This window comes from Pinus tabuliformis, chromosome 4_2, assembly GCF_031772625.1.
Source record: "Pinus tabuliformis cultivar Carrire ecotype Pingquan chromosome 4_2, CPIR1, whole genome shotgun sequence".
In the NCBI taxonomy this organism is placed as follows: Eukaryota; Viridiplantae; Streptophyta; class Pinopsida; order Pinales; family Pinaceae; genus Pinus; species Pinus tabuliformis.
The window spans coordinates 567,481,889-567,496,011 of NC_142304.1; the positions used below are offsets into that span (position 1 = coordinate 567,481,889).

Genomic DNA, 14,123 nt, shown 5'->3' on the forward strand with positions numbered 1-14,123 from the left:
ATTTCATATGGAGAAAGTAGAATTTTAGATTTCATTCAAAATCCAACAGACTTATCAGTTTTTCAGGATTTTAGGATTGGGGGATTGCAATGTTTCCATTGAATTTTGTCATGTATTAGGGTATGGAACTCGTATTTAATCAAGAGCACCAAACCAAGAGCTTCTAAATATGTCGCTCCCGCTCCCGTTTTCGCTGCCGCTCCCCGCTTTCGCTCCCACTCCCAAGTAACACTGTTCCTGATGATATGGGTCTGGACACCACTGTTGAGTTGGCATTGGCCAACATGGATCTCAATGATCCAGTGCTAGAGCCTGTTAGATTTGATGACTTAGAGGGGTCAACCTCCATACCAGCAGATGCAAAGGCGACTATGGATACAACGGAGTAGGAGGACGTAGAGGAGAGCAGTGGGGACCATGATGATGGGGACAGTGATGCTGATTCTGATGCTGATTGATGCCTTGAGGCTTGTATACCTGTAGTTGTTTTATATTTTCTATTTCTATTTGCCATTGGCATTGCACCAACACTACCTATGTAACACATTTTGATTTGATGACTTAATGAGAAAACTACAGTTGTCAATGTGTTTATCTTACTATCTTGTAGTTGTAAGTTGTCTTTCAGTTATGAATTATGAATCATGATTTAAATTTTTAATAGATTTATGATTTATGTGACCAGTACCACTGACATTTATTTGAATTTTGTATGTACTATGCATGCTAATAGCTATAGATGAAGATCTATGTTTGAAATCAATAAATTTGTATCATTAATTAAAATTTGTGTAAGAAATATGATAATATCTAATTTTTAATATATATGTATATTTTTTAAATATATATATATATATATTTAATAAAATAATATATAACGTGTCCTAACGTGTCCTGTTCCGGGGGGTCAGCGTGTCCGAATCCGACACCACGAATCTCGAATCCTACGTGTCCCAAATCCTCGTGTCAGGTGACTTAGGTAGTAGTATTATTATTATGATACTATTATTTATAAAATAGTTTGAAGTCATTCACCTTTAATGAATTAATAAAAACAAATTCTCTCATGGAATAAGTAAATTAAATTGAGAATCTCTTGGAAAACAAACCTCCCTCTTGGAATCAAATAATAACTCCACACTTAAGAGAATGTAACTCTCCCTCTCTAATTCAATGTATGGCAAAAGTGTAACTCCTCCTCATTGAATGCACTTGTAACTCCCTCATTCAATTCAGTTGGTAACTCTCACCAAATATTCTCTCATCTATGTTGCACAAAAATTTTAGGAACTCAACATTTCAGGTCGTACTCATACCTGAAACTCGACCATCATGTAATCATCTATGAGAGTTAATACAGACTTTGTTTTCATTCTAAATTGTCATTTATGGGTCTTATTCCTTTTTTTTTTTTCTTGCAAGATAATGTGTTATATATATAAAACGTTTCAATCGGCATTTCCATTTTTGGGAAGTGACGTTTCTAAACGTACCCGTTTAGGAAACTCTGAAATGTTTCGGCGCTTCGTGCAACTTAGTCTCTCATGTTTAAGTGTAACTCTCTCTCTCCCTAATTCAAATTGTAACTTCTCAATGCAAGTGTACCTCTCTCTCTATTCTTGGGATAAGTTACACTTCTTCTCAAGTAACTTCTCCCTCATGGAATTAGATTCTCCTATTAATGGCTCAAGGCATGAATTCATTTTATAACTCCTCTCTTTTCTCATCTATTTAAGCAAGAGCAAGTGAGAGTTGAGAAAAGCATGTTCATTGTGAAGAGGGAGAGCTAGCATTGAGTGTGTTCAAAAGAAGTGTGAGAGCAAGTGAAGAGTAAGAGCAAGGGAAGAGCTAGAGCAAGTGTGAAGGACAAGATTTGATCAAGAGAAGGAGATCTTCAAGTAAAGAGCAAGAGCACTTCAACTGCAAGTTGATTAGGCATTGGTGACTTTATTCATTCTCATTCTCTCTCTCTCTATACTCTGTTGAACAGTTAAAGAAATTTAATAGAAAAAGAATCATTTGAGTTTTCCCCTTGTGAGATTTTCCTTGGTCATTGGACCTAACTCTTTGTGTCTTATATTTGTGCTTGGTTGTCTTTATATGATCCTCAAGTTTATGTTCTATCTACAATTGAAGAAGAAATGTGCATTCTAAAAATTGCAAGAGCATAGAAAATCCAGTTTTCTGCAAAGTACATTCAATTTTCTGCATAGAACTTTCAAGCTTTTGCGAAGAATTTTTAAATTTCTACATAGAACTTACAGATTTTAATAGATTATTATTTCTTTATTTATATTTATATTATTTTTATATAAATTATATTCGTAACACTATGTTGCAAGAAACATCACATTGAGGGACGTCCGATGTGTGTTTTTATATGGAAATGTGAAAACATGTGTGGTACAGCCTTGAAACATGTTTCCAGACTTACAAGCACATCCGATGTGTGAGAAAGACGTTGTGTATGGTCGGAAATTTGTTTGATGTCTCTATCAACGTCCATATGGTGTGTTTCCAACTATTAACTTGACCAATTTTGACTCATTTTGACTGCTGGGACGAACAGCTTCGGATCTAATCTCTAATTAGAGGTTAATGAGTATTAATGAGACTTCTAGAAGCCTGTAAGAATAGACTTTTTTTTTTAATCCTGATAAAGAGGATTTCACTCTTATGTTCGCTTCACATGGTTTGAGCAAGGGTGATTTGAGAGGCAGCTTGAGCAAGGTCTTTTTTGCAAGAGGGGGTTCTGTAACTTAGGTTGCTACAAGAAGCATACAGAGTTCAACAAGTTCAATCTCACGAAGTTCAACAAAAAATTATCAGAAAAAGATGAAAATTCTCACCTAAGGAATCTTAATCATATATTGCTTGAACAACTTAAAAAGTTAAAAAATGAGAAGCAGGAGAATCAAGATCTCAAAAGAAATTCAACAAGTCAAATATGATGAACTTTCTTGCTTAAGGAACCATAACCAAAGTTTGATTGCACAAATGAAGTTAAATAATGAGATGAAGCCACAACAGGGAAAGCTATAGCAAATTTCTAGCAAGGAAACATTGATTTATAAAGAAACAATGACTGATCTAGTTGAATTAGGGAATTCATTAGACACAAATCCACCTAGGCTCAATCACTGACTTGCTCTTGGTCTAGGGACAATCTCCCAAACATCATTTTGCAAAATGGAGTATTCCTTTGCTATGGCATCCTTCCATACCTACTCGAAATTTTTCTCCTCAAAATTGGAAGGCTTTGCATCAGTGATTGAAGAAAGTAGTGCAACATAACTAGGAAACTTCCTAGTGGGGCGACTGACTCAAAAAGAAGTGTTTGGGAATCCTACTTTGCTCCTTTGCCTCTCCCAATGTCTGTTAAGCCCTCTCAGCTTCTTGGGTAAACTGGAAGATAAGTGTGTCTTTGTTCCATCATTGGAACTTTTCTGATCTGATTTTGATTTTTTCTTTCTTGCAGATCAGCATTTGGGGCAGCAAGCTGATCTCTCTCGACAGTCTCTTGAGGAGACTCCTGAGAAAATGAGGATTATGCATCCTTGTCAAACTTCACATTCTGACTTACGATTGTCCTCCTTTGAGCTAGAACATAAAGTTGCTAAGATTTGGAGGTCTCACTTTATTCCACAAAAAAATTCTTCAAATTGGAGGTTTAAGCTTCGTTCTCTTCCCAAACACCCAAAAATAAGAAACATCGGGTTCTACTTTAGTGAAGGTTTTTCTCTGGTGTCTTTGTTGCCTTATATAACCTTTGGAACTTTGCATACATTTATGGTGGGATGAATCCCCTTTGGACTCACTCTTTCATTCTATTTGACTGTGTTTTTTTGTTCTACTTAATTGGTTTTTAGTTTACGTTTCTCAGATCTGTACAAGGTCTCCCCTCATTGCCTGCCCATATGGAGTGCTGTTACATATTTTCAAAGTCCCATTAGCTTCTTTTGGCTTCCAGTATATTAATGTAGTATTTCCTTCTCATGCATCTTGATTCTTTTCAACATCTTACTCGGCAGGCTTGATATTAAAAGCTTAAGCTTTTGTTTGGAAAATTAAATTTCCATCGAGGGAAACAATCTGGTTTAAAAATGGTGTACTCTGGAATATTCTTATTTACAGCTTGACATTGTTGCTTTTGTTATAAATTGTCAATATATTATAGTTATGCAATGCAGGCTAGTGAAAGAAATGAAATTGATTGGGAAGGATAATTTTACTTCTATTAATTGGAATCGTCTTGTTTTTTCCATTTCAGGCCAGATGCAGGGCTGCAAGTATTCTATCTCATATTCTGAAGAATAACGTGCAATGCAAAGAGCGGGTATGTAGGTGAATGTTCTATCAAAATGCTTTTCTGCATGTGACACAAGATAGTTCTCTATCTTGCATCTTGTGTAGAAGATTTAGATAGTTTGAGTTTGTTAATTCCAAGGTTGATTTAAAAGATAGCTTGAATAGAATGTGTTTTCAGCTTGCTCATGTACGAATGTTATGAAATAGAATTTCTCACAGATAAAACAATTAGAAATGATAACAAAATTGTTATATCCTTTAGCAACATTTTTCATTGACATCTTTCATCTTATATACCTGGGCAGGTGTCCCTTCATGGATGGTCATGTCCTTAGAGACATGCCTCTTCAATATACTAATCATTATTAACTTTTAATTAGGATGGTCAGATCCCTTCTTAGTTCGACAATTTTGTTTATCACTCAGAGGATCCTATCATCTTGTATGATCGAAGATACTCAAAGAATTTCAAAAGATGTGAAGGGACTACAAGGCAAAGAAACAAATGACACAACTTATCATCAAGCTTTGAGGACAAAGCTTTTATAAAGGAGAAGGCAATGTTATGAATATAAATACTTAATAATTAATAGTTAATAATAATTCAAACAGTGCAAAAACACGCATATGGATTTCAAAGAATGAATTCATTAAATGAATGAGCAATGAAGCTCAGATAAATAATACAAATGTAGAAACAACAAGTTTCTACTATAAGAATAGCAACAACAAGTTTCTATAAGACATTGCTAATAAGATCACAGACGATCTTATTTATATAAAATACATAAATGAGCATTATACTTTAAAATAGAATTATTCTAATACCCTCCCTTAATGCTCAATCTATTTACAACACCTATAGACCCCCCTGAATTTTACAAACTTATCAGGACCAAGGGGCTTGGTGAAGATGTCTGTTGGCTGCTCCGTTGTGGGAACTTACAGCGACTGAATGGATCCGTCTTTAACAAGCTATCGAATGTAGTGACAATGGGTTTCCACATGCTTTGTTCGTTCATGGAAGACTGGATTCTTGGCGAGTTTGAGCACTCCCTGATTATCACAGAACAAGGGAGTAGGACCTGCCTGGGAAACATGCATATCCGAAAGCATACGTCGAAGCCAAACTGCCTCACAAGATGCCTTAACTGCGTCCCGATACTCTACTTCTGTCGAGGAGAGAGCCACTGCCTGCTGCGTTTTACTAGTCCATGTGACAGCACCGGATCCTAGACTAAACACATACCCAGCTGTAGATTTACAGTCATCAACTGAACCTGCCCAGTCAGAATCTATGTAACCACTGAGTGTAGGATCTGAACTCCGAGTGTACAGAAGTCCATAATCAAGAGTGCCACTCACATAACGCAGCACACGCTTTGCTGCGATCCAATGATCAGCCTTAGGAGCTGTCATGAAGCGTGAAATGTAGCTCACTGCAAAACTGATATTAGGTATAGTGGCAGTGAGGTAGATGAGATTGCCCACTAATTCCCAAAATAAGGTTTCATCCACAAGTGGTGAGGAAGACTAAGTTGAAAGTTTGAGCCCTGGTTCCATAGGAGTTGTGGCAGGTTCGCAATCCCGCATTCTGAACCTATCCACAAGATTTCTAGCATACTTGGACTGAGAGAGAAAGATGTTGTTCTCAGTCTGACAGACTTCAACCCCCAAACAGTAATGAAGAAGTCCCAAATCTGTCATATCAAAAGTGCTGCACAAATCCTGTTTGATCCCATGGATCAAAGATGTTGAACTGCCAATAATGATAAGGTCATCCACGTAGACAACCACAAACAGAATATCATCACCAGTATGTTTGATATACAGGTTTGCATCAGTGGACTCCGCTGAAAGCCATGATTTGTGAGGTATTTATCAATTTTCATGTACCAAGCCCGAGGAGCTTGTTTCGGACCATAGAGTGCTTTGACTAATCTACAGACTTTTTGTTTTTGACCGACAACCTTGAATCCTGGAGGCTGCGTCATGTAGACTTTTTCCTGTAAGTCACCATTCAGAAAAGCACTCTTTACATCCATCTGATGGACTTTCCAACTGAACTGGCTGCTAAGACAAGGACGAGCCGTATGGTACTCATCTTGGTTGTAGGAGCAAAGGTCACCTCATAGTCTATGCCTTCCTTTTGTGAGAACCCTCGAGCAACAAGGCGAGCCTTATATTTGTCTAGGGTTCCGTCAGCTTTGTATTTCAATTTATACACCCATTTGCAGCTAATGGGCTTTTTTTCTGCTGGAAGATTAGAAAGGGTCCAAGTGTGATTCTTTTGAAGACTTTGGAATTCAGCTTCCATAGCCTGTTCCCACTCAGGTGTACCCTTAGCCTCTGAATAGGTTTGAGGTTCAAAAACACTGTGTAGGTTAGCCATAAGAGCAAAATTTATTGTAGACTGTTGTTTGCTCTTATTTCTGGAAGTTCTACTTCAAGGAGCTCACTATCCCGAATATCACCAATAGATTTAGCCCACCATTTTGGCCGGAGAGTAGAGGAACCAATATTAGGAGGAGGTGGAGGAGGCTTAGGAACAATACGAGCAGCAAGAGGAGGGTTATTTTCCGGAGGAAGCTCAGGTAGTGCATCATCAAACACTGATGCTGCATCATCCCTCCCATCAGGTGGACCTAACGGAAGAAGAACACTATGAGGCTGATCCTCAGAACACTGCTCAAAAGGAGGAGACTGAAAGAACCCTTTGTCTTCATCAAATACTACGTCCTACCTGAAGCTAAGATGACTAGTGTCTATATCGATCAGCCTATAGGCCTTGTGGTGATCACTGTACCCTGTCATCATGAGTTTCTGGCTTTTGGAATCCAACTTAGAGCGCTTAGCAGCTGGAATCCAAACATATGCAACCGAGCCAAACACTTTGAGGTGACTGATCTTAGGCTTACAGCCAGACCAAACCTCTTCTGGAGTCTTCCCCTTAACGGCTTGAGTAGGTGATCGGTTAAGAAGATAGACAACAGTAAACACTGCTTCAGCCCAAAATTCGTTCGGAACATTCCTGTGTTCCAACATGGAACGAGCCATTTCAACAATCGTACGGTTGCAACGTTCGATAACATTGTTCTGCTGAGGAGTGTAGGGTGTAGTTAACTACCGTTTGATGCCATGGGTATCACAGAAGTTGGAGAAAGCAGAAGAACAAAATTCCCCCCCCGTTATCTGTTCTAAGAGTTATGATATTATAGCCAGACTCTTTACTCTTTTTCAACTAAGGACTTAAACTTCTGAAAGATACTAAATACATCAGATTTATGTTTGAGAAAGTACACCCACATCTTTCTACTGAAATCATCTACAATAAGCAAAAAATATTTGCAACCAGTAACAGAAGATGTATTCATAGGACCACAAATATCAACATGAATTAACTGGAGTACTGTAGATGCGTGCCAAGATTCTCCATCTTCAAATGAAGACCGATGTTGCTTGTCAGCTTGACAGGCACCACGCACTCCCAACTGCTGAGTCTGAAGATCAAATAACCCTGACACAAGTCCCTCCCGAGATAGCTGAGAGAGATACTGAATGTTTAGATGCCCATATCTCTGATGCCATAGAGTGCTGATGGGAGAAACACGAGCTGCTAGAGCCACTTCTGGAGAATCACCAGTGTCAAGAAGCCTATATAGGCCATGATCTTCTAGGCCAACAACAACCGTAAGACGAGTTTCCCTATCAATAATGGAGCACTTGTGTGCACTAAACACCACATCAAGTTGAGGAGAGTTCCTCATAATCTGGCTGACGGACAACAGATTAATTTCCATACCAGGAACATAGTACACAATCAGGAAGATGAGTGTGCGCCCACCAAACTGGATCTTAATTGTACCTCGGCCAACCATTGTGTACTCCTCACCTCCACCAAATACCACTGAAAGATGAGAAGTCAATAAACCAGTCACGCCTGTGAGAGAAATGACGTGATGTACCAAAGTCAATGTACCAAGCAGAAGACGGGACATGATCTGAGGACCTCTTAGCCATAAAGGCGTAAAAGGCAGATTTTGTCTGCTCGGAATGTTCTGCAACATTCGCTGTCTGATGAGACCCTCCCTATTTCTTCTGTTAAGAAGCAATCCTCTGTCGGCAATCTTTCTTCATGTGGCCGGACTTGTGACAGTAATTACAATGCACATTTTTCTTTTTAGCGAGATCAAAAGGCTGAGAAGAACCTTTCTGCTGAAAGAACTGAGAGGACTGATATTTGGTAGCAAAAGCATTTTCTGATGAGGCTAATGAAGCACCACTACCAAACTGCTGTTTCCAACGATCCTGCTGCAGGAGTTTGGTGCATAACTCTGGAAACTTCAGATCAACATTAGTGGTGGTAATGTTGAGTGTTTCTATGAAGTGTTCATAAGGTTTCGATAGACTTTTCAAAGTGATGACGACCATATCTTCTTCCTCCATGGTCCGACCAATGGCTTCGAGCTGATCTCGAATGTCTTTAATCTTGTTAAGATGTTCCCGTAAAGACATATGTTCATCCATCATGATGGAGAACAACTGATTCTTTAGAAAGAAAGCTCTACTCTTGTCGGATGTCTCATGTAGTTCCTTCAAATGTTGCTAGATTTCGGCAACTGTCTTGCTGAAAGGAATTTGTGGTAACTGATCATCAGTCACAGAGAGTTTGAGAAGCATAACAGCCTCTCGATTTCGATCATCAAACTTATCTTGATCGACACCAGCTATACTAGAACGGAGCTCTTTGCCCAAAATGAGCTATTCAAGACGCCTATATTAAAAATGGTCAACATTCTCTGTTTCCAGATGTTATAATTGGTGCCATTAAAGCGTTGATTTCCTTCCAACATCAGATTGGTTAGCGAGGTCATCTGCACGTTTCCCAAGATACAAAAAACAACAAAGGGGTCTGGCATGGATTTCAATGTAGATGCTGGCTGATCTAGACAAGATCTGATAGGTGCTAGAAACAAAATTTAAATCTACTGACTCGAAAATCGAGGCATAGAAGATGATGCACTGAGAAAATTTTGACAACTACCTAGTTGAGATATCACAAAACCCACATCAAATTTGTAATCGGAAAAACATTTCGACAAATTTCGACAAATAAAATACCTTGATCGAAAAAAACCAAGGCACGAGAAAAAATCACTGCAGTTAGAGCCACCAGAATTTAGAATTTCGGTTTCATTTGACAGAACGTTACATTAGTGAATTGATCCTCCACAGACTAAAGCTCTCGTGCATCAATTTCTTGAAGGAAAAAAATCGATGAGCCGAAAGGCTCGCTCTGAGACGTGAAGCATTTTAGCTGCGGACCGGCAGCTTGAGAGCTCTGCTCCTCGATATCCCACGCATTATCTAGACAGCTCGAGTTCGAATCCGACAATGCGGGTGTAACGTCAGATTTCCAAAATTCTAAGAAATTAATGAACACTGATTGTCAGGAACTGTGTCTGCATTAATGATAGTCAAAGAACCAAAGCCTAGCCCTGTGTCATTACCACTGAAAAATGTTATAAAATTATATATTACGGAGCAATGGAACACATAAAATATTGCAGAAATATAAACACAGAAAAACGCATAAAACAAGAGAGACACAGATATATGTGGTTCACCCAGTTTGGGCTACGTCCACCCTGAACAGCCAGTCCTTCCTTTCTATTATCCAACAAAATGAAGAGACACAACCTACAGCAGATCCGCTGTAATATCCTCTGTTTTCTCTCACAGTCTCACCTCTCTGTTTCTCGCTCACCGAATACACATCTATTACACAGCCTCAAATACAATGCCCTCATACAAAGAGAGGGGGTTGCCTTCTAGGGAAAAAAACCCTAAATTAAACATAAGTTCTACCGTCAGATCATCCGCCTAATGAACGGCCCAGATTGACTAGAAATTACTATACTTTTACAAGGCAATTTTACATCCGTTTTTAGCTTTGGGGGCACTGCCCCCGAGCCCGGGCAGGGGGACCGTTGGCCCCAGACCCTCGCGAGGGGGACAAGTCCCCCCCGCACCCCCCCCCCCCCCCGCGTGGAGGGGTGTACAAACTTCCTGGGGTATACATCCGGCTGAAACAAAGACCTTTGAACAATCATGCTCCACACACAACAAAAAAGAACTGGTACTCGGCCCTCAGCAAGAAGAAAGCAAACAGATCCTTCCAAAGCTGATCACGTAGAGGTGAGGGACCAATTCATTGCCTAGCGCTCTGATGTGTATGTATGATTGGGAAGATCCCACTTTTCGAATGTCTAAGCGTTTGCCAAATCTCAGATACAGAGATCGGCTCAGGGCCTTTTGGGTATCTCGGTATGAATTCAACAACGTCAGATCATCCGCCTAATGAACGGCCCAGATTGACTAGAAATTACCATACTTTTACAAGGCAATTTTACATCTGTTTTTAGCTTCGGGGGCACTGCCCCCGAGCCCCCGCTGGGGGAACCGCTGGCCCCCGGACCCTCGCGAGGGGGACAAGTCCCCCCCGCGTGGAGGGGTGTACAAACTTCCTAGGGTATACATTCGGCTGAAACAAAGACCTCTGAACAATCATGCTCCACACACAACAATCTCCCACTTGGAGAATGATTGTAGCAACTCCACTGCTGCTTCATTTGCTGGACAATGACCCGTCTTTGGACCTGGTTGTTTTTCATCTTCATCGTCATCCTTGAAGACCAATTGCTCAGTTTCTCCCTGGTTACAACTTTTGTTAGCATATCTGCAGGATTCTGGCTAGTGTGTATCTTTTCCATCTTCAACTCTCCATCTTCCAACACTGATCATATGAAATGGTACTTGAGCTGTATGTGTTTAGTCCTAGAATGAAATGCTGAGTTCTTTGCAAGATGAATGGCACTTTGGCTATCACTGTATAACGTGCCCATATCATGCTCCTTACCCAATTCACCCATAAACCTTTGTAACCAAATCATTTCTTTACTAGCCTCTATAGCAGCAACATACTCTGCTTCTGTTGTTGAAAGTGCAACAACACTTTGGATTTTTGAAACCCAACTAATCGCTGTTCCACCAACAATAAATACATATCCTGTAGTGCTCCTCCTGTTATCTCTGTCACCTGCCATATCTGCATCAACATATCCCTGTAGAGAAATGTTTGCACCACCAAAGCATAATGCTTGATTTGTGGTACCTTTCAAATATCTGAGAATCCATTTCACCGTCATCCAATGTTTCTTTCCTGGATTGTTCATGTACCTGCTTACAACTCCCACTGCATGTGCAATATTAGGCCTTGTGCAGACTATTGCATACATTAAGCTTCCAACTGCTGCTGCATATGGAACTTTAGACATATAATCCATGTCTTCTTGGGTATTTGGGCACATTTCCTTACTAAGTTTGAAATGGCTAGCAAATGGTGTACTAACTGGTTTTGCATTGTGCATATTAAATCTTTTCAACACCTTTTGTATGTACTCATTCTGAGACAATGTTAATTTGCGATTTTTCCTGTCTCTAGTGATTCTCATACCAAGGATTTGTTTTGCAGCGCCCAAATCCTTCATTGCAAATGAATTTGCCAATTTTCTTTTGAGCACATTTATTCCCTGCATGTTAGACCCTGCAACAAGCATGTCATCTACATACAATAACAATATAATATAGCTGCCATCATTTTGCTTTTTCAGATAAACACAATGATCAGAGTGGCATTTAGTATAACCTTGTTCAGACATAAACTTGTCAAATTTTAGATACCATTGCCTTGGAGCCTGTTTTAAGCCATACAAGCTTTTCTTCAACCTGCACACTAGTTTCTCCTTCCCTGTAACCTCATATCCTTGTGGTTGCTGTATATATATCTCTTCCTCCAAATCCCCATGGAGAAAGGTTGTCTTTACATCTAACTGCTCAAGATGCAAATCTTCAGCTGCTACTAGACTTAAAATAGTTCTGATTGAAGTCATTTTAACAACAGGAGAAAATATTTCATCAAAATCAATACCTTTATTTTGTGCAAACCCCTTCACCACAAGTCTAGCTTTGTACCTCTGTTTTCATCCATCTTCTTCCTTCAGCGTGTAAACCCATTTATTATTCAATGTAGTTTTTCCTGTAGGCAACCTGACTAAGTCCCAAGTTTGGTTATGCATTAAAGAGTCCATCTCTTCTTCCATGGCTACCTTCCACTTCATCTTGCTTTCAACCTGCATTGCTTCTTCATAACATTCGGGTTCACCAGAATCAGTCAACAATAAATAATATAATGAAGGAGAGTATCGTTCAGGGGGTCTACTTATCTTAGTAGATCTTCTAACACCACTTTCAGGTGTTTGGGGTGCCTGTTGCTATTGTGGTGGTTGCTGTTGTTTATTATTATTATTTTCAGGCACCTTTACTTTTTCAGCGATTTCATCAAGAACTGCGTATTCCTTGTTTTCTTTTTTATGTTTCTTTTCCTGCAACAGATTTTTATACAAGACCTTTTCATTGAATATTACATCTCTGCTCCTAATGATTTTGTGCTTTTCGTAATCATATAAGCTATAACCAAAATCATTAACAACATATCCAATAAAGATACATTTCTTTGACTTTGCCTCAAGTTTTGTTCTATTTTCTTTATCAATATGGACAAAGGCCTCACAACCAAAAAGCTTTAAAAAAGAGTAGTTTACCTTTTTTCTTGTCCATGCTTCCTTTGGAACACCACCATCCAAGGAACTTGAAGGCCCTCTGTTTATTAGATAAACAACAGTATCTACAACATCTGCCCAAAACTGTAAAAGCAATCCTGCATGCAATCTCATGCACCTTGCACGCTCCATGATTGTTCTGTTCATCCTTTCTGACACACCATTTTCTTGTGGTGTTCTTGGAACTGTCTTCTCTCTACGAATTCCATGCTCTGAACAGTACCTATCAAACTCTTTGCTGCAATATTCACCTCCATTGTCTGATCTAAGACGCTTCAATTTCTTTCCTGTCTCAATCTCAACCAAAGCTTTCCATTTCTTGAAAGTATCAAATACATCAGATTTATTCTTAATACAATAAATCCAAGTTTTTCTAGTTGCATCATCAATAAAAGTAACATAATAACGAGAGCCACCGAGAGATGATACCTGAGCAGGTCCCCATACATCTGTATGCACAAGCTCTAATTTTTCGCTCTTCTTTTCTTTCCCAACTCTAAGAAATCTGACTCTCTTCTGTTTTCCATAAATGCAATTCTCACAGAAGTCCAAATCAACATTCTTCAAACCCGACAACAAATTCCTTGAGTGAAAAATCTTCATCCCCTTTTCACTCATGTGTCCGAGCCTATGATGCCATAATGCTGCGTCTGCTCCTTTGGAAGTTAAAGCATTAACAGAGTTAGAAATACCATTGCATAAATACAATGTACCAACCTTTTCACCTTTTGCTATTACCAGGGCTCCTTTGGTGACCTTCCAAGTTTTATCTGTGAAAGTTGTCACACAACCTTCACCACCTAACTGCCCTGTTGAAATCAGATTTTTCTTTAGATCTGGAACATGCCTTACCTCCTTTAGTAGCCATTGGTTTCCATTCTGTTGTTTTACAAGAACCTTACCCATTCCAACAATTTTACAGGGTTTATCATCACCCAAACGAACTTGTCCAAAATCTCCTTGAACATAGTCATGAAAGTATTTCTTATCAGGTGTGGCATGGAATGAGGCCCCTGAATCTACCACCTAGGAATCAGTGATATTTTCGAAAGAAAGAATCAAAGCATCTTGTAACACCTCACCTGTCACATTTGCTTCATGATTGTTTTCTTGCTGTGCATCTCCTTCTTTTCC

The 14,123-nt window shown here is 39.2% G+C and overlaps 1 protein-coding gene across 2 annotated transcripts in view; it reads left to right on the forward strand.

The window, feature by feature from the left end:
* Positions 1-14,123, forward strand: part of GC6 (golgin Putative 6) — a 398,621-nt gene that overhangs the window by 314,652 nt on the left and 69,846 nt on the right. For both annotated transcript variants that reach the window (XM_089423919.1, XM_089423920.1), the window contains exon 17: positions 4,271-4,336. In XM_089423919.1, coding sequence (XP_089280045.1) covers positions 4,271-4,336 — 66 coding nt within the window. The remainder of the gene's footprint in view (positions 1-4,270; positions 4,337-14,123) is intronic.